Source organism: Anomaloglossus baeobatrachus, chromosome 5 (assembly GCF_048569485.1).
Source record: "Anomaloglossus baeobatrachus isolate aAnoBae1 chromosome 5, aAnoBae1.hap1, whole genome shotgun sequence".
NCBI lineage: Eukaryota > Metazoa > Chordata > Amphibia > Anura > Aromobatidae > Anomaloglossus > Anomaloglossus baeobatrachus.
The window spans coordinates 509,282,899-509,304,168 of record NC_134357.1 but is presented as its reverse complement, the minus strand read 5'-3'; the positions used below and the strand labels follow the sequence as shown (position 1 = coordinate 509,304,168).

Sequence of the window (21,270 nt, the reverse complement as noted above, 5' to 3'; positions counted from 1 at the left end):
TCCTTTATAATTGTTTTTTTCCCCAAAAAATTGTGCTGATGTAAAGTAGACATGTGGGAAATGTTATTTATTAATTATTTTGTGTCATATGTCTCGCTGGTTTGAGCATAAAAATTCAAACTTTGAAAATTGCATAATTTTCAAAATTTTCAAATTTCCAATTTTTTCCACAAATAAACGTAAAAAATATTGTCCTGAATTTAGCACCAACATAAAGCCCAATATGTCACGAAAAAACAATCTCAGAATCACTGGGATCCGTTAAAGCGTTTCAGAGTTATAACCTCATAAAGTGACACTGGTCAGAATTGCAAAAAATGGCTGGGTCATCAAGGTGAAAACAGGCTGGGGACTGAAGGGGTTATAGGTTCTATTGAGCATTGTTGGGTCCTTAATCTGGAGGTTTCAGAACATAATTTCACCATAATCTAGCCACGATCAGGTGGTCCCCACAAGATCTCAGACAGAGTAGTGAAAATAATTATCAGACTAGTTATCTAAGAGCCAGTAACCACATGTGGAGAGCTATAGAATGATCTGGAATCAGTAGGTACAATTGTTTCAAGAAATGAAAAAGTAATGCACTCAACCTCCATTGCCTATATGCATGCTTACCATGCAAGACTCCACTGATGAACAAAAAGCATCTTCAGGTAGTTTAACGTTTGATCAACAACATTTAGACAACCCTTTGAAATACTGGGGGAATATAGTCTGGTCAGATGAGACCAAAATTGAACTCTCTAGATGCCATAATACACACCATGTTTGGAGGCCTTTAACACCATATGAATAGTGAAGTTTGGAGGTGGAAACATCATGGTGTGGGGCTGTTTTTCAGCATATGGCACTGGCAAACTTCATATAATTGAAGGAAGGATGAATGGACAAATGTACCGAGGCATTCATGATAAAAATATGCTGCCATCTCCCAGGATCATGAAGATGGTGGCCATTTCAGCAAGACAATGATCCCAAACACACAGCAAAGAAAACTCCTCAATTGGTTTTAGAGACAGAAAATAAAGATGTTAGAATGGCTGAGTCAATCACCTCACCTGAATCTAATAGAAAATTTATGGAAGGAACTAAAGCTCAGAGTTCATAGGAGCTCACAGAACCTTCAGGATTTGAAGAGTGTTTGCGTGGCTGAATAGCCAAAAATCACAGCTGAGCAATGCATGCCACTAGTTATTTCATGTGTCTTGAAGCTGTCATGACCACCAAAGGCTTTTGTTCAAAGTATTAAATAATTTTGAGTAAAAGCATTCAATACTTTCTCAATGTGTCATTTCCTATTATTACACATAACTAATTTTACAGACACCTATAGTTTGATTTCTTTGCCTGTGTGGAGTGGATGGGTTGTTACCGACCAACATCTGGTGAGAAGTTCATGCCAATAGTACCTTTAGAAATGTATTTGCTTTGAAAATTGGTTATAGAAAAGATTTCTGTATTTTTAAGTTAGCAAGTGTGTGCCTTCTCTGTTTCATATAATTGCAATTCACTGTTCCAAATGTTATATAATGTTACATACTTGCTTTCTACAGTGTTTTTTGTTTGGTTCTACATTTGTTATATAGCAATAGAAAGTGAATGTCGTGGTTGGTTTTGAGGATTTTTTTGTTGCTTTAGCTATAAATTTTCACTAAATATTTCCATACATAAATATTTCATATTGCACAAACTGCAGTTTGAACACAAATATTTATAAAATTCATAGATTCTATAATATAATTTCAAGGCTGTGTTGTTTTAAAATTAATATTCAGTTTTATTCTTGGCAGATGACAGTAAAAGCACATTGGGTGCACATCTGATACTTTCAGATTTTGCAGAACATGATCATAATATCACACATGATACATATGAAGAACATGACTGCATCCCAGATGTGTCTCCAGAACTTCACAGTAAAGAGTTTCCAACTGATCCTTTCCACACTGAGGAGCAACCATTTTCATGTTCAGAATGTGGAAAATGTTTTACAGAAAAATCAAATCTTGTTCAACATCAAAGAATTCACACTGGTGAGAAGCCATTTTTATGTTCAGAATGTGGAAAATGTTTTACAGAAAAATCAAATCTTGTCCAACATCAAAGAATTCACACAGGTGAGAAACCATTTTCATGTTCAGAATGTGGAAAATGTTTTACAAAAAAAACAAATCTTGTTCAACATCAGAGAATTCACACTGGAGAAAAGCCATTTTCTTGTTGTGAATGTGGGAAATGTTTTACAGTGAAAATCCAGCTTGCTAACCATCTGAAAATTCACACAGGGGAGAAGCCATTTTCATGTTCAGATTGTGGGAAATGTTTCACAGTGAAAAACCACCTTGTTAACCATCTGAAAATTCACACAGGGGAGAAGCCATTTTCATGTTCAGATTGTGGAAAAAGTTTTACACAAAAATCAAATCTTGTCCAACATCAGAGAATTCACTCTGGGGAAAAGCCATTTTCATGTTGTGAATGTGAGAAATGTTTTACAGAGAAAATACAGCTTATTAACCACCTGAAACTTCACACAGGAGAGAAGCCATTTTTATGTTCAGAATGTGGTAAATGTTTTACAGTGAAAACTCAGCTTGTTAACCATCTGAAAATTCACACAGGGGAAAAGCCATTTTCATGTTCAGAATGTGGGAAATGTTTTACAGTAAAAACACAGCTTCTTAACCATCTGAGACTTCACACAGGAGAGAAGCCATTTTCATGTTCAGAATGTGGGAAACGTTTTACAGTCAAATGTTATCTTGTTAAACATCAGAGAACTCACACAGGGGAGAAGCCATTTTCATGTCCAGAATGTGGGAAATGTTTTAAAGTGAAAACCCAGCTTGTTCAACATCTGAAAATTCACACAGGAGAGAGGCCATTTTCATGTTCAGAATGTGGGAAATGTTTTACAGTAAAAAAACAGCTTGTTCACCATCTGAAAATTCACATAGGGGAAAAGCTATATTCATGTTCTGAATGTGGGAAATGTATACAAAAACGTCAACTTCTTAAACATCAGAGAACTCATATTGGAGAAAATCCATTTTCATGTTCAGAATGTGGAAAGTGTTTTACGATGAAATCTAGTCTTGCTAACCATCTGAGAATTCACAAAGGTGAGAAGCCATATTCATGTTCAGAATGTAGCAAATGTTTTACAGAGAAATCAAATCTTCGTGCACATGAAAGAATTCACACAGGGAACAAGCCATATTCATGTTCAAAATGTGAAAAAAACTTTGCACAGAAATCAAATCTTGTTAAGCATGAGAGAAGTCACACAGGGGAAAAACCATTTTCATGTTCAGAATGTGGGAAATGTTTTGCGCAGAAATCACATCTTATCGGACATCACAGAATTCACAAAGGAAAGTAAACATTTTCTTGTCAAATTGTATAAGACAAAAATACAAAAGTTACGGTATGAGAGAAAGGAATGTATTTTACAGATCTAACTGGATAATAGGAAAGATGCAACTAGCAATGAACATCTTTTATGAAAAAACAAACAGAAGCTACGCATCACGCCTATGTATCAATCATATGAATAAAATATTTTGCATTTATAAATACAATATATCTTCATTTTAAAGGGGGTGTTCGATAAGTCGCTCTTCTGCCTAAAATTACATTGGTTGTAGACAACTGATGCTACAGGTTACAGGTGCCTGTGCCGGCCCCTCTATCCTTCTTCACCTTTATTGGCTGATTGTCTTTTTTTTGTAATCAGATATTTTTTTTTTATTAAACATATTCTGTATAAACAAGTACAAAGTACAAAAACACCCACTCCCCTCTCCCCCCCCCTTAACATCAATCCAATGAAAATAATGACATTAACAAGAATTATTTGTTTTTGAAAACCTAGATACAAAGCATATCAGAAACAAAGGTTGCCCACTTCAAACATATATAGTACATACAATGAATCAGGGTAACCATACATTTGAACACGAGCACTTAAACAGGTATATAGACCTTCTCTCTCTTCTCTCTAGTTAGGTACCTAACTATCCCTTCTACTCAGGTTAGACCTGTTAATAGAGATCTGGTCAACGTCATTGGTGCTAAATTCGGGGTGTCTAACCATGGAGCCCAGATATCCTCAAGTTTCTTGTAGGCCTTTCTTTTCTGGAACATGTCTTTAATCTAAAGATATTATTCATAATATCAACCAATTCTTTAACAACCGTAGCCTTAGTGTTTTTCCAGTATGCCGTTATGATTTTCTGCCCCTGGTATAGACTATGTGCAATGGCTATCCTGTGATTTTCTTGAATTAGAATTTCATCTGTGTAGCTCAGGACACACATCAAAGGACTTGAATCTATCTCACAATCATAGACCGAGTTTATCAAATCAGTTGCACCAACCCAGTATCTCCTTAGATGTAGGAAGTTCCACATTAGATGTATCAGATCTGCATTCGGGGCACCTCACTTGCAGCCACATGAATCTGGTTTTGCTCCTATTTAAATAAAAATAACGAAGTCCTATATACCCCGTGTACCAAGAACACTTGGGAGAGTCTATGTGCTTTACTAACTGAAATCAGGGGAATGTTTTGGATTATATCATCCCAAATTTCTGTGGATATAGGACCTGCACCTCTCTACCACTTCTCCTTAAGGTGTGACGTTGGGTATGGGGAGGTACCAAGCAATTGGCGAAAGGGAAGGGAATCCCCGTGTCCAGGGAAGGGGAGATGGTGACCCCTGACCAAGCTTACTGCTGGGCCCTGGGTTCCCTCACCACCCCAGAAAAGTTCCACACCTATCCGCTGAGCTGGATACTTAGCCCTAGGTTGTTGACCATGATCTGGGCCCTAGGTAGGGAGCGGATTTGATGAGCTGTTCATCAATCCCAATAGGTACTAAAGGACACCCGATTATAAGACGCACCCCGAATTTAGAGGAGAAAAATATGAAAAAAAAGTAATTTTTAAAGTTAATATGTGGGTCTGTCTTATAATCCTAGTGTGTTTTAATTCTAATGCTCACTGGGGGCAGCGGCAGTGGTGGAGCGGCTCGGGAAGGTCACAGGAGGCAGGGTAGGTGATGCTGCGGGCTCAGAGGAGGGGGTGCTGTGGCTCAGAAGGGTCGGCAATACTGCGGGATCAGGGGTGTAGCGGCGGGCACCATTGAATTCCCTGGATATGGCTTTCCAAGGCAATGGTGGTGGAGCAGGGTCATAGGAGGCAGAGTCACAGGACATGCTCGGGAGTTTTGCAGCGGGCACTATCTATCGGTGGGCGGGCTGTGGAAGCGACACAGGATGGAGTGTCTCGGTGGCAGGTGCATTGAGCTGACTGCGAGCTCCATTGAATCACCCGCGGTTAACGAGATGGACTTCAAGAAAATGGCCGCAGGTGCGGAGCATGTGACCATTGACTTTAAGTTCATTGCTTTAATCTGCGTATGCGCTGCTTCCGCGGCCACTTTCTTGAAGTTCATTGCGTCAACCGCAGGCGATTCAATGGAGCCAGCAGTCAGCTCAAGGCACTCGCCGCCGAGATACCCAGTCCTGAGACACCCTCGCAGCCTGCCCACTGATCAATGCCTTCCCAGAGATCAACGCCACCCGCCGCGACACCCCCAACCGTGTCCTGTAACCCTGTCTGCTATGACCCTGCGCCACCACCACTGTCCCGATAAACCATATCTGTTTTATAAGACGCACGCAGTTTTGGGGGAAAAAAGTGTGTCTTAGGCCCGTTTCACACGTCAGTGAAAAACAGTGACGTTTTTCACTGGCGTGTAAAACACGCACATGTCCCTGCGTGTGCCGTGAATCACGGCACACGTGGGTTGTCTAAGTGCAATCCGTTATCCGTGGCCCGTGATTTCACTTAGAAATCAACTCACCTGCGCCCGCTCCCTCTGTCCATGGTGCTGATCGCTCCCGCGACGCAGCATCCGGCTGGCGGTGACCCCCGCAGCAGCTGCTTCTGGGTCGGCTGTGTCGCGCATAATGAATATGCGCGACAGTAATCAGCTGGCTTAGAAGCAGCAGGGAGGACGGGCTGCAGAGGACATCGCTGGACGCTGGGTGAGTTAAAATGTTTATTATTTTAAATGCACGTTTTTTTCTGGCACGTGTTTCACGGACCACACCACTGCGTGGTCCGTGGAACATCAGTGATGCCAGAAAAAAATGGACATGTCTCCGTGCAGCAATCACGCACACGCGGGTACGCTGCACGGAGACACGTGCAGTGAAAAATCACTGACGTGTGAGCAGACCCATTGATTATAATGGGTCTGCGTATGTCAGTGATTCTGGTACGTTTAAAAAAAACACAAACGTACCAGAATCACTGACGTGTGAAAGGGGCCTTACAAAGCGAAAAGTACGGCAAGCGGCAGAAAATATCCTCATATTGCAAATATGAGGCCCTGGGAGGCTCAGAGAGAATTGGGGACTTCAACCACCCTGAAGTAAATTGGGGAGCAGAAACCTGTAGGTCCAGCAAAGGAAACTGGCTTTTGACAACATTAAAAGCAATTATCTTTCAAATCTGGTTCAGGACCCAACTGCTAAACCTAATATTAACCAATAGGCTGGACTGCATGTCAATTATACGGTTTAGGAGTCACTTGGGTAATACTGATCACTAAAGATGGGGAATAGTGAAATATTTAGGTTAAGATTATTTGAGCCAAATAATTTCTATTATTTGTGTATTCGTAATAAATGGAAGTCAATAGAAAACTAAATTTTCAGGTGGATCTTTAAATAATTTTATAAAAGCCGCAAGAAGTCACTCTTATTTTGATACCCAGCCAAGAAAACGCACATGGCTGGGGTCTGCAGCCTGTAGCTGTATGGTTTGTGTGCTGGGTATCAATATATGAGGGACCCTGCAATTTTTTTAAATTTATTTTTACAATCCATTAGGGGACCCTGACAGCCACTGTGAGGGCAGCCAATCAAACACAACGGCAGTCTTATTGCAGCCATTTTTTACTGCACCTCCCCCAATCACAGTAATGCCAGTATCAAACATGTCTACGGCATTATTGTAATTGGCAGGCAATTCTAGTATCTTTAGTGGCTGAAAATCAGGCGCCAAATATGCTGGGGAGGGGTCTCGAAAATCAAAAGGCAAATGCCAAAATAGTCGGTAAGTAACGGTTTTTACAAATACCTTAATATTCATGCGAGTAAAGAATGGTGCACAATATATTCGCTCATCACTAGTGGTCACAAAATAATTCGTGTTGAGTGAGTGTGCTTGCTACTGTTCAGTACTCAATCAAGCATCGGGGTCCTAGGGTGCTCGCGGTACTCAGTCGAGTATCACGAGTGCTCAGATGTTTCATCCATGAAACATTGAACACAAAGCACAGGCTTGCTTCACTGTATGTGTGCAGGCTCCCCGGTGAGAGCCATTTGCAGTCTCTGAATGGCTCTTACTGGGGTTAAAACAATGTTTTCGAATGTAGGGTGTCAAAGCAAAAAAAATAACGCCCTCCCACCCCCGGAAATGTTCTGTTTATGGCTAGTTGTATGTGGGTGGAAAGCCAAATCATTGACTTCCTTTTATAGTCTGTAATGCTTGCGGGTACGAGCGAGGAGTGGACCCAGTGGGCCACAGTACACAATATCTGAGGGGTGGACTATGGCTCACACCAAGCTTTCACCAGAGCCTGTGATGGTGAGGGTGGATTTGACTGCAGGTAGAAACCAGGTCCTTATCAGAGAGACTCGGTGCTGCGACAGCTGGCCCCAGCAAGCTTAGCTGATATGGTACGAAGTAGCAGTGGCTGGAACAGCAGGCTTGGCTGATATGGCATGATGCAGCAGCCGGGACTACGAAACAGACAGGTGTAAGTAACACAGCAGCACATAGGTAAGGGATCTGAACAACTAGCAACTCTAGGATTAGATCACGTTGCCCAGACACTTCCCATAAGGAAAGACTTGTATACATTCCAGGTTAGTGTGCGCTTGACCCTTAAGAAAAGATGAGCGTGCACCCTAAGAGTGCTTACAGGAGGCCTATCAGGCATGCGCAGGCCCCAAAGTTGGCAGTAGGGACCGGGGACAGAGCATCCACCCCCGAGTGGCCGTGAGGGTGAGTGTGCCAGCGTCTCTGCCAGTGACGAGGTCCAGGACAGTGCAGAGACGACTGTAAGGGTGTTACATACTCGTCACTTGAGTTAAGCACTTTCAGAGTGTCTAACCTGCTTGACTCGAGTAAAGACCGAGTACCCAAGCATTTCAGTGCTTGCCTAAAATAATAAGTTTTCATGCATCCTTTAATGGAATGTACGATAGAGGGGCTACAAAGACACCAAATTTCAGGAAGGAGACTTTCCAAAGCATAACAAATGAACTTAGTGCCATAAACTGGGACAATGTCCTGAGAATTAAAAGTAGACAATGCAAATGGGACACTTTTATAAGCTTCCTGAATAGGGCCAGTGCACAATATAGAACTATACGAATAAACAATCTAGAAATAGGAGGAAATCGCTATGGCTAAATAAAGCTGTAAGGCTATGTGCGCACTAGAAAAGTGATTTTTCTCAAGAAAATTTCTTGAGAAACTTCTGGGAGTTGAAGATTACCGCACCTGCGGTAAAAAAATGCACCAAAATTGCGGGAAAAACGCATGCATTTTTGCCGCGATTTTGCCACGGTTTTTCCGCAGGTTGGTCCCTGCGTTTTTTTTATGCTGAACTGCAATAAATAATATAGATAATAGATAGATAATCGATAGATAGATAATGGATAGAGGGAAAGATGGATAGATGAATAGATAGATAGATGAGAAAGACCTATATAATGTACCACCCCCCTGCATATTCTAAGCTGGCACCCTTTAGTGACTTTCATGTGGCACTAAAGGGTGCCTAGCCTTGTATTTAGCCAAAAAATAAATAAATAATTAAAAAAAAAATGACGTGAGGTCCCCCCATCTTTTGTAGCCAGCTAGGGTAAAGCAGACGGCTGCAGCCTGCAGACCACACCTGGCAGGTTCACCTTGGCTGGTAATCCAAAACAGAGGGCACCCCACACTGTTATTTCTCATTAAATAAATAATTTTAAACAAAAAACGTGGGGTCTCCCCCAAATTGGATCACCAGCCAAGGTAAAGCAGACAGCTGGGGTCTGATATTCTCAGATTAGGGAGGTCCACTGTTATTGGACACTCCCCAGCCTAAAAATAGCAGGCTGGAGCCGCCCCAGAAATGGCGCATCCATTAGATGTGCCAATCCTGGCGCTTCGCCCCCAACTCATCCCGTTGCCCTGGTGCGGTGGCAAACTGGGTAATATATGGGGTTGATGCCAGATGTGTAATGTCACCTGGCATCACGCCCTGGGGTTAGTGATGTCACGCGTCTGTCAGATACCCGACATCACCAACCCAGTCAGTAAGAAATAAACAATAGACAAAAAAAAGTTTTATTTGAAAAAACACTCCCCACATTCCCTTTTTCACCAATTTATTGACAAGAAAAATCAAATTCGGGTCCGGCGTAATCCAATAAGGGGGGGGTCCCACGACGATCCATACCATAGTCACTGTCCCAGTAAGTGAAGAACAGGAGGTTCCCGATTGGCTGGGAGAGCAATGTAGTGACCTGAGCTAACATCAATAGGTCAGCCCAGGTCACTGCAGGGGATGACGGGCGCTGCTGTCAGGAGGTTAGATGAGATCATTACCTGCTGTGATGATCTCCTGCAGTCCTGCCATCAGCGCTGTCACTGCCTTCTATGCCCTCCGCGTTGTCAGCAGTATCGCGAGAGCCCGTGACGTCACCGCTAGTGACAGTCTCGGGCCGTGGGCATAGACGGCAGTGACAGCGGTGACGTCAGGAGGCAGGAGATCGTCACAGCAGGTAATGATCTCTTCTCACCTCCTGACAGCAGCGCTCGGCATCCCCGCGGCTGCTTGCACTGCTGTGTGTCAGTGTCTGCCTACGATGCAGCGTGACAAGCTGCAGACACTGCGGGTAGACAGTGACACACTGCAGGGCAGGCAGCGGCGGGGCCGGAGCGGGAAACAGACTGCACGGGCACCTTGAGGTCACAGGGAGTGCGATCTGTGTGTTTACTCTGCTCCGCTTCCTCTTCTGTCATAATGACATCACTTCCTGCAAAACCGCAGGCAGCGATGTACATTACCGCAGGTAAATCGCAGCTATACCGGGGGTATACCGCACATCATTTGCTACCTGCGGTATACTTCTGGTATTTCGCAATTACATTACAGTGAATGGAGTGAAATACCGGGGGTATACCGCAGGTACCTGCGGAAAAGAAGTGACATGCACATTTTCTCAAGAAATTTTCTCAAGAAAATCTTCACAAAGAATTTTCTTGAGAAAAAAACCGCAGTGTGCGAACAGCTATTTTTTTTTTCTCATAGGTTTTGCTGGGAAATGTCTGCAGAAAGATTTCAAACATTTTTCAAGAAATTTCCGCAGCAAAATCACGGGTAAAACGGCCTAGTGCGCACATAGCCTTAGGGGCACAATAAATGACAAAAAGAAAAGAAAGCATTTAGAGAATTAAAGCAAGCGCTAGTATCAACATGGGCTTATGAGAGATCGGTCCTGTCAAACTAATCTGATCAGTTTCTTTGAGGTAAGTTCCAGACTGGACCAGGTAAATTCACTGGATCTTGTCTGTATGGACTTTTCAAAGGCGTTTGATATTGTACCACACAAAAGATTGGTACATAAAATGAGAATAATGGGAATAGGGGAAAATATGTATAACTCGGTTAAGAACTGGTAATAGAAAACAAAGGGTGGTTATTAATGGAACACACTTGGAGTGGGTTACAGTTAACAGTGGAATAACACAGGGATCAGTTTTGGGCCCTCTTCTTTTTAACATATTTTTAGTGACCTTTTAGGGGGCATACTGAGTAGAATTTCAATATTTGTAGATGATACTAAATTCTGCAGGGTAATCAAAGAGCAGGATAATTTAGTATTACAAAAGTATTTGGGCTTAGAAATGGAAAATTGAGGTTTAATGTGGTTAAATGTAAGGTCATGCACTTGTGCAGATTAATTAAAATGTATAATTATGTACTTAAAATGTAAAACATTGGGTAAAACGGTCACTGTAAAAGACTTGGGTGTACGGTAGATGACAAACTCAACTTTACTGACTAGTGTCAGACAGCTGCTGCCAAGCCCAACAAAATAATGGGTTGCATTAAAGAGACATAGATGCTTACGAGAAGAACATAGTTTTACCCTCATACAAGTCACTAGTGTGACCACACTTAGAATACTTTGTACAATTGGTTTGCAATGTATTGAAAGGACATAGCTGAACTAGAGCGGGTGCAGAGAGGAGCAATCAAGATTATTAAAAGAATGAGTGGAATGCAATACCAAGACAAGTTATTAAACTTGGGGTTATTCGGTTTGGAAAAATGAAGGCTTAGGGGCGATCTTATTACAATGTACACATATGAGGGGACAGTACAGAGACCTTTCTAATAATCTTTTTGACGGGGGCAAGGAGGCATCCTCTGTCTAGAGGAAAGAAGGTTTAATCATAATCACAGATAGAGATTCTATACTAAGAGCAGTGAGACTATGGAACTCGCTACTTCATGATGTTGTAATGGCTGATTTAAGAAAGACCTGGATGCCTGTTTTGATAAACATATTACTAGTTAGGTGCTCTAGATTCTGTAATTAGGCGTTGTTTCAGGGAACTACTCTGATTGCTGTATCTGAAGTCGGGAAGGAATTTTTCCTGTAATATGGAGCTTACTGTCTGCTCTATGGAATTTATGCCTTTCTCTGGATTAGCATGTTAGTCTATGGGTTAAACTCAATGGACTTAAAGGCCGCTTTACACGCAACGATATCGCTAGTGATCTCGTTAGCGATGTGACATGCCCAGATCGTTGCTACGATTTGCCGAGATCGCTCATAGGTCGTTTTGTAGCGGTCACACGTACCCATCTCACAAACGATGCAACATCGTTCAGCCATATATTGTTTGACCAAGGCGGTCGTGTGGACACCGTCACACAGCAATCCTCCCAACGATTCCGGCAACGACAGAGGCGTATAATTGTGTCCGCCTTATCAACCATGCCTGCCAAATCAGAACGCAGTTGGTACCACCAATTAGAGCGGAGGAAGCGTGGAGCATAGCTCGTAACGACACGCCTGCGTCGCTGATGACGGACTCACTAACGATGTTGTTCGTCGTTGGCAGGGTGTCAAACGTAGCAATATATGTGCTGCATTCTATACGACAAACAATATTTTGAAAATGAACGACGTGTCAGCGATCAACGATTTTCGCTATTTTTAAGATCGTTCGGAGTTGCTCATAGGTGTCACATGCAACGACATTGCTAACGACAACGGGAGAGCGTCACGAAAACCGTGACCCCAACAACATATCGTCAGATAAATCGTAGCGTGTAACGGGGCCTTCAGTCTACCTTCAACCTTAAAAATAAATGCACCAGTTCTGCATTTTTTACTCACTCCTGGTTTTGCTTAAAAATACAAATAAGGGAAGAGCTTAATTGTGTAGATTGGGACAATGTCATGGTAACTGGGGATACTGAACATAAATTGGGCAAGTGTAAGGATATACTCCTAGAGTCCTGTAAAAAACTTATACCCTCTGGTAATAAAATGTCCAGGAATAAAAAGAAACCACTATGGATAAATAAGACAGTACAAAGTAAAATAAAACAAAGGGCATTCAAAATATCAAAGGATGAAAATACAGAAATACAGTTGTTTTCAAAATAATAGCAGTAGATACAAAAACATGAGTTAAACCCAAAATCTTTATAATAGTTTTTATTTACATGCATTGGGAACATTGCACACTGTTTTCTACATCAAAACATACAGATAAATGTATATATGTAACTACTTTACAGAAAATATCAAAAATGAATATTGGGCTGTTCAAAAAAAAAAAAAAAGCAGTGCCTGCATTTGTCTTTACATATTCAAAATCTGTCCTCTTTAATTTAGGATTTAGCATTCGTGTGAATCACTAACATATTATTTAGTTGTATAACCACAGTTTTTGAGAACAGCTTCACATCTATGTTGCATAGAGTCAACCAACTTCTGGCATCTGTCAACTCTTATTCCAGCCCAGGATGCTGTGACTACATCTCACAATTTATTTGCATTTGTTGGCTTTTATGATGTCACCCCACAAGTGTTCTATCGGATTAAGGTCCAAGGATTGTGCTGGCCACTCCATAACCTCAATTTTGTTAGACTGGAACCAAGATTTTGCTTATTTACTGGTGTGTTTAGCGTCGTTGTCTTGTTGAAGCACCTATGTCAAGGGCTTTTTCCCTTCAGCGTAAGGCAATGGAACATTACGGACCAAAACATTTGTGCTTGGTAGTGTCTTGGAATAAAAAAAAATCTAATTTTTTTCACATCAACTCCTAAGTGCCAAGTCTTCTTTGATATTGGTGTTAATCTGGCACCTGGTGCTAATTTCCTGAATTGTCTGATAAACTCTATTTAACTGGCAGCCTAACATTCCAGTTTGCACTGACTTTGCAAAAATGGTGTGTGTTCTAAAGTGATGGAAACCCTCGGAGAGCAGGTTGTCCAGATGAAAGTCAAAGGGGTGACCCTATCAGCCACAGAAAGAGAAGTTGGTTGTTGCAAGTCTGTGATTTTGATAATATTGCATCTTTACAACATCACAAACTCTTTCAAGTCCCCAAGAAGCCTAGTCGCTCTTGAAAAACAAATTCAAGAGAGGACAGGATAATGCAGAGACTTTCCATGGGTAATCAATTCAACTCTGCAGCTGGAATTGCAGTTCAACACTGATTAGGGTAAAGATGTGTCTCATCATACAGTGTCACAATGTTTAAGAGCATTTGAACTGAAAGCCGACTTAGCATTGACCAAACCTCTTATTAGCAGAAAGAATCAAAAAGGTAGACTCACCTTTAGGGAGGAGCATGTTGTGTGGACAGAGGAGAAGTGGTCCACAGTTCATTTTAGTGAAGAAAGCAAGTTTAATTTACTGTATTTGGGTCTGATGTGAAACATTATGTTCATCGACAAACTGGGGAAAGACTGGACCCAAAGTGTGTTAAGAAGTCAGTGAAAGGTGGAGGAAGTGTTATGGTTTGGGGAATGTTTTCTGCAGCAGGAGTTGGACCTCACATACAGCTACATGGCAGAGTGAATTCAAGTGTGTATCAGAACCTTCTTCAACAACATGTAGCTCCTTACTTGTGTTCATTACTCAATCAGTCAGCAATTTTCATGCAGGACAATGTCCCCTGTCACACAGCAAAATGGGTAAAGCAGTTCCTTGAAACAGAAAACACTGAAATAATTAAATGGTCAGCCCAGGGTCCTGATCTAAACCCAAAAGAAAACCTCCAGAAAAGTCTTGGCAACAAAGTTATGGCCAAGAAAACCACAACAAAGAACTGTGGAAGAGACTGGAAGAAGAGTGGATTAAAATCACACCAGAGCAGGTCGAGAGACTAGTGATGTGCTGTGGCCGCAGATGTGATGAAGTCATTCAAGGCAATGGCCTGTACACTTCCTACTGATTGGTGATTGTTGTTACCTTCAGAAAATTTAGTTATAATTTTTTTCTAAGCTACAGTCATTGCTGTTCTCTAATTATGATCATCACATTTTGGGCAAAATAAAGGTTTTATGTTGATAAACTTTCAATCATTTGTAAAACACTGTTCTAGTGGCATGGTGCACCCCTTACAAAAAACCTTCAAATGTTCATCAATGTAGATTACATTATCTCCAGTGTACATTCTAGACCAGGGGTGCACATGTTTTTGATCAAAGAGCCGCATTTTCATACTGAACCAATCCGGGGACACAATAAAAATTAAAAGTGATATTACCTTTTGTGACATTTGTGGCATATGGAAAATATATACCATAAATTTCTGAAAGGTACAAATTCTACTTGCAGGACTCCATTCAAACAATCACCGCTCTAATGGGATTTTCACACAGAGGGCTTTTTTTTTTACCAGCATTTATAAAAGAGATTCTGCTCATAAATCTACATCATTAAGCGCATCAAATATTCCTTGGAAAAAATGTTGTCTGTTTTTATTGGAAAAAGCTCCTTTAGCGCATACAGTGCTGTTTATTTTTTCAAGTTATTTTGAAGATTTTGCAGTAGAATTAATAGGAAACTAAGACCCTGTGCGCACTGGAAACGGAATTTTCTTAAGAAAATTCCACAGGGTCTGAAAGATTACCGCACCCGCGGTAAAAAAACGCAGCGAACCGCACCTGAAAACCGCATGCGGTTTGCGGCGGTTTTACCACGGTATTGTTCGCGGTATTGCCGCGGTTTTGCCGCGTGCGGGTTGGTACATGTGTTTTAATGCATTCAATGCAATAAAGCACATTGAAAAAAAAAAAAAGTAATTTCCTTCTGAGATGGATAGTAGATAGATAAATAGATAGAGGGATAGATAGATAGAGTCCCTGTGAGCACACGCTGCATTTCTCCCGAGCGGTAATGTGTTGTTCACATGACCGGCCATGGGAAATGACCTGTGGTTACCTCTGCTGTCTCGTTGCGAGGCTGCATTCAGCGCTGTGTCAGTCGCAGCTGGATGCAAGCATCGCAGGACGTGGATTACGCCGGAGCTGTGTGTTTGGGAGGGGTTAATAAGGGAGTGAAACAGGAGCTTTTTTGTGTTTTATTTAAAGTAAAGGATTTTTCGGTGTGTGTTTTTTTTCACATTACTTACGGGTTGATCATGTCAGCTGTCACATAGACGCTGCCATGATAAAGCCTGGACTTAGTGGCGGCGATCCGCCGCCATTAACTCCTTATATTACCCTGATTGCCACCGCATCACGGCAACAGGAAGAGCTGAGGACACTCCTGTACTGCCGCATAATAGATTCGACAGTCCCGGGGCAGCTGCGGGCTGATATTCTCGCCTGCGGGAGGGGGGGACATTAACCCTGGCCCTCGCCCTCCCCTGCCTGAGAATACTGGGCCGCCGCTGTGTGTTTACCGTGGCTGCAAGGTAAAAATACGGCGGAGCCCACGTGTTTTTGTTTCTATATGTCCGTTTGATTTGTATGTGTATTCTATATGTCTGTGTGTGAGTCAAATGTGTGTGTATTCTATGTCTGTGTCTGTGATGTGTGTGTATGTTTACTCTCTGCTCCGCTTCCTCTTCCTGTCATAATAACATCACTTCCCTGCAAAACGCAGGCAGTGATGAACATTATGTCCCGAAACCGCGAAATACTGGAGGGAATAACACAGGAAAACGCAATGAACCGCACAGAATTTGCTGCCTGCGTTATTCCCTGCGGGATTTCACGATTACATGGCAGTCAATGGAGTGAAATCCCGCGGCGACGTGCAGAAAAGAAGTGACATGCAATTGTTTTTGCTGCGGGAATCCCGTAGCAAAACATGCAGTTGTCAAAATTCGCATAGTGCGCACAGCATTTTTTTTTCCCATAGGTTTTGCTGGTGAATCACTGCAGAAATGTTATGAACATAACATGCAGCAAAAACGCAGGAAATCCGCGACAAAATCCGGCAAGTGCGCACAGGGCCTTAAAGAAGCTTTCCACCATTTTTATTTTTTTCAGTGCTGGAGTGGTGCTTTATTTACTTATCACTCTGCTTATATAGCGCCATTAATGCCACAGCGCTTTACAGACATTATCATCATTGTCCTCATTGGGGCTCACTGTCTAGATCCCCATGAGTATGTCTTTAGAGTGTGGGAGGAAACTGGAGGAAACCCATGGGAATACAAGGAGAACATACAAACTCCAGGACCATGGTACTGCAAAATAACAGTGCTAACCACTGAGCCACTGTGCTGCTCCATGTGCTTTAAATGTAAGCCAACATACCCCTCTGTTAAACTATGTTCATAGGTGCTTTTTTGCTACAGCAAAACCTGTTCTCTTGGCAGTAAAAAAGCTGCTTCCAAAAAGCAAGTTTTGCTGCATTTTTTAAGCGGATTTTAGCAGCATTTTTGGTGTCAGTTGTCTACAGTACATGTTTAATAAAGTTACCATATTTTTCATTTTACAAGACACACCGGATTATAAGACGCACCCCAAATTTAGAGACAGAAAAATGTTAAAAAAATAAGTTTTGGTGAAGATGGGGTCCGTCTTATCCGGTTGTATCTCACCGGGTGGCAGCAGCGGTGGTACATCAGGGTCACAGGGAGGCAGGGGTGGTGGTGGAATAGGTATGGCAGGTGTCTTGGCTATGCTGTGGGCACTGTGAGGCTGGAGATGTACTCAGTGATTATAGGTAACCAAATACACCTTCCATTTTCTTCCCAAATTTTTGTGAGGAAAAGTGGGTCTTATAATCTACAATATACAGTAGTTTCATTCAGCATAAAAGCAGCAAAAAAGGCAGTTGCGTTTTTGTAATTTTATTGCTTTCAATGGTGATAAAAGCTGAAACAATTGACACGCTGCTTCTTTAAAAAATGCAGCAGTTGTCTATTTCAATCAGAAAAAATAGCAAATGTGTGTGCATGAGATTTCTGGAATCTCATAGCTTTTCCCGGTACTGTAAAAAGTAGGTTTTAATTTGCATAAAACTCAGGAATAAATACAGCAAAACCGCAATGTGTGAACATAACCTTAAGGTGGCTTTACACGGTACGATATCGCTAGCAATTTCTAGCGATATAGAGCTTGTAAGTACCCGCCCCCGTCGCACATGCTATATCGTGTGATCGCTGCTGCAGCGAACATTATCGCTACGGCAGCGTCACACGCACTTACCTGGTCAGCGGTGTCGCTGTGACTGCCGAACAATCCCTCCCTCAAGGGGGAGGGACGTTCGGCGTCACCGCGACGTCACTAAGCGGCCGGCCAATCAAAGCGGAGGGGCGGAGATGAGCGGGACGTAACATCCCGCCCACCTCTTTCCTTCCACATTGTGGCCGGCGGCAGGTAAGGAGACGTTCCTCGCTCCTGCGGTGTCACACATAGCGATCTGTGCTGCTGCATGAGCGATGAACCACCTGGATAAACAACCCTTACCGATTTTTGAGTTTGGGACGACCTCTCCATGGTGAACGATTTGCACCATTTTTGAGGTCGCTTAAGGTCGCTGGTAAGTGTCACACGCTGCGATATCGTTAATGACGCCGGATGTGCGTCACTAACAACGTGACCCCGACGATAAAACATTAACGGTATCGTAGGGTGTAAAGCTACCTTTAAACTAGCCTTAAACCTTAAAATAGCCTTAAAACTGTTCTCCGTTCCGCTCTGGTCAGTTTCCTGTGATTTGTGATCAGACGGCAACTGAAGTGTTTCATGGAGCCGGAATTCACAACTCAATGCATCTGTATGGGAGACTTGTTCTGGCCTCATTAATGCATTGAGAGCTTGTGATGTAACTTCTGATTTCTAGACAGTCCCAATATATGGGCACAAGATGGCGCCGCAGGACCAGAGCGGTGTTGGTTAAGGATGAAAATGCTGGAGGGTGAGTATTGGACCAGGGACCGGGGACTTGGGTTTACAGCACTACTGCAGCACTGAACAAAAACTGTTGGAGAGGAGATTAAAGGCTGCTTTACATGTGTCGATTTCTCGTGCGATCGCATTTGCGATCGCACCCGCCCCCATCTTTGTGCGGCACAGGCAATTTCTTGCCCGTGTCGCACAATGTTGTAAACCCCCGTCACACGTAGTTACCTTCCAAACAACCTCACTGTGGGCGGCAAACATACACTTCCTGAAGGTGGAGGAACATTCGGCGTCACAGCAACGTCACACAGTGGCCGGCCAATAGATGCGGAGGGGCGGAGATGAGCAGGACGTAAACATCCCACCCACCTCCTTCCTTCAGCATTGCAGGCGGGACGCAGGTAAGCTGCTGTTCATCGTTCCCGGGGTGTCACACGGAGCGATGTGTGCTGCCTCGGGAACAATGAACAACAGGACGTTCGATTTTTTGAAAATAAGCGACGTGTCAATGATGAACGAGAAGGTGAGTATTTCTGTTCGTTCATAGCTGTCACACGCTACGATATCACTAACGATGCCGGATGTGAGTCACTTACGACGTGACCCCGCCGCAATCTCATTAGATATGTCGTAGCGTGTAAAGCCCGCTTTACTCAAAAGGTATCTGAAGAATTATTACATGAGAATTTCCAATAAAGTTTGCTTCTAAATCCTTGTAAAAATAACTATGCAAGTGGATCCGAAAGAGGAAGAGCCGATGAGCACGGGTCTCTACAATGGAGCATGGGGGTTAGCTTATTGTCTAATGATTCAGAAGTCCCATACACTACAATGGAGGCCGAGACACGGAGGATCAGACACTAAAACCCAGATACGGAGACTGAGACAAAGACGAGCAGTCGCGGAGGACGAGACACAGAGGCTTTCTGTCTAATTCACACACTGCTTCCTGGAGCCTTTTCGACTCAACATTCTCCACACGCTGAGGAGCATGTGACCCCTGACTCCTCCCCTCCATGTGACCTCATCACAGGTCCTGGAAGCACAGAGCAGCCATATATCCAGTGGAGGAGGTATGTGGAGATTCCCGATTACATTAACCCCCTCAGTGCTGCGCTCACACTCCAGGAGACAGAACGTGTTCCCGTCTGTGCGGCTCTATCAGGATCTGTCTGTATGGGATTAGATTGGGTCACTTCCCTCCTGACGCCGCTCGCTGCTCTGTTACTGTCCAGTCTCCATTATGGCCGCCGCCCGCTCCATGTTGTCACTATCAGGAGATATTGATGTTCAATGGCGAACTAGAGTCAAATGGGCCCTGATGCAAAGTTTGAGCCTGCCCCCCTCCCCCTCTCATATTTGTCAGATGTATGGACCCCTGTAGCATGTATGATCACTTGCTTTTTTCAGAAATAATGTAATCTTCATTGATCAACATTTGAAGGTTTTTTGTAAGGGGTACACCATGCTATTAGAACAGTGTTTTACAAAAGATCCAAAGTTTATCAACATAAAACCTTTATTTTGCCCAAATCATTAGAGGACAGCAATGACTGTAGCACAGAGAAAGATTCTAAGTAAATTTTCTGAAGGTAAAAACAATCACCAATCAGTAGGAAGTGTACAGGCCTTTGCTTTGAATTACTTCAGCACATCTGTGGCCACAGGATATCACTAGTTTCTCACACTGCTCTGTGTGATTTTTGGTCCACTCTTCTTCCAGTCTCTTCCACAGTTCTTTGACTGTTGTGGGTTTCTTGGTCATAATTTTGTCACCAAGGATTTTCCGGAGGTTTTCTATTGGGTTTAGATCAGGACTCGGATCAGGGATCAGGGCTGGCCATTTCATTTTTTCAATGTTTTCTGTTTCAAGGAACTGCTTCACCCATTTTGCTCTGTGACAGGGTGCATTGTCCTGCATGAAAATTGCTGGATGACTGAGTGATGAACGCAAGTAAGAAACCACGTGTTGTTGAAGAAGGTTCTGATACACACTTGCATTCACTCTGTCATGTAGCTGTATGAGGGGTCCAACTCCTGCTGCAGAAAACATTCCCCAAACCATGACACTTCCTCCACCATCTTTCACTGACTTCTTAACACACTTTAGGGTGCTTTACACGCTGCAACATTGCTAACGATATATCGTCGGTGTCACGGTGTTTGTGACGCACATCCGTCGTCGTTAGCATCATCGCAGCGTGTGACAGCTAGGAGCGACAATCAACGATCGCAAAAACGTCAAAAATCGTTGATCGTTGACACGTCGCTCCTTTTCATATCGTTGGTGGTGCATGCCGCTGGTAATTCGTCATTCCTGTGGCAGCACACATCGCTATGTGTGACACTGCATGAACGACAAACATCTCCTTACCTACGTCCACCAGCAATGAGGAAGGAAGGAGGTGGGCGGGATATTCCGCTCGCTCATCTCCACCCCTCCGCTCCTATTGGACGGCTGCTGTGTGACGTCGCTGTGACGTCGCACGAAACGCCCCCTTAGAAAGGAGGCGGTTCGCCGGCCACAGCGACGTCGCAGGGAAGGTAAGTCCGTGTGATGGGTGTAAGTGATGTTGTGCGCCACGGGCAGCGATATGCCCGTGACGCACAACCGATGGGGGCGGGTACGCTCGCTAGCGATATCAATGGCGATATCGCAGCATGTAAAGTGCTTTTTTGGGTTCAGTCTTTCCCCAGTTTATTGATGAACATGTTTCCCATCAGAACCAAATAAATTAAATTTGCTTTCATCACTAAAATGAACTGGATCACTTCTCTGTCTACACAAAAAATGCTCCACTA

At 43.0% G+C, this 21,270-nt stretch overlaps 1 protein-coding gene across 1 annotated transcript in view; it reads left to right on the top strand.

The window, feature by feature from the left end:
• LOC142312857 (uncharacterized) overlaps window positions 1-21,270 on the top strand; it is a 531,686-nt gene that overhangs the window by 482,146 nt on the left and 28,270 nt on the right. Inside the window, 1 exon segment of the mRNA XM_075351842.1 lies at window positions 1,791-3,400. Coding sequence (XP_075207957.1) covers window positions 1,791-3,400 — 1,610 coding nt within the window.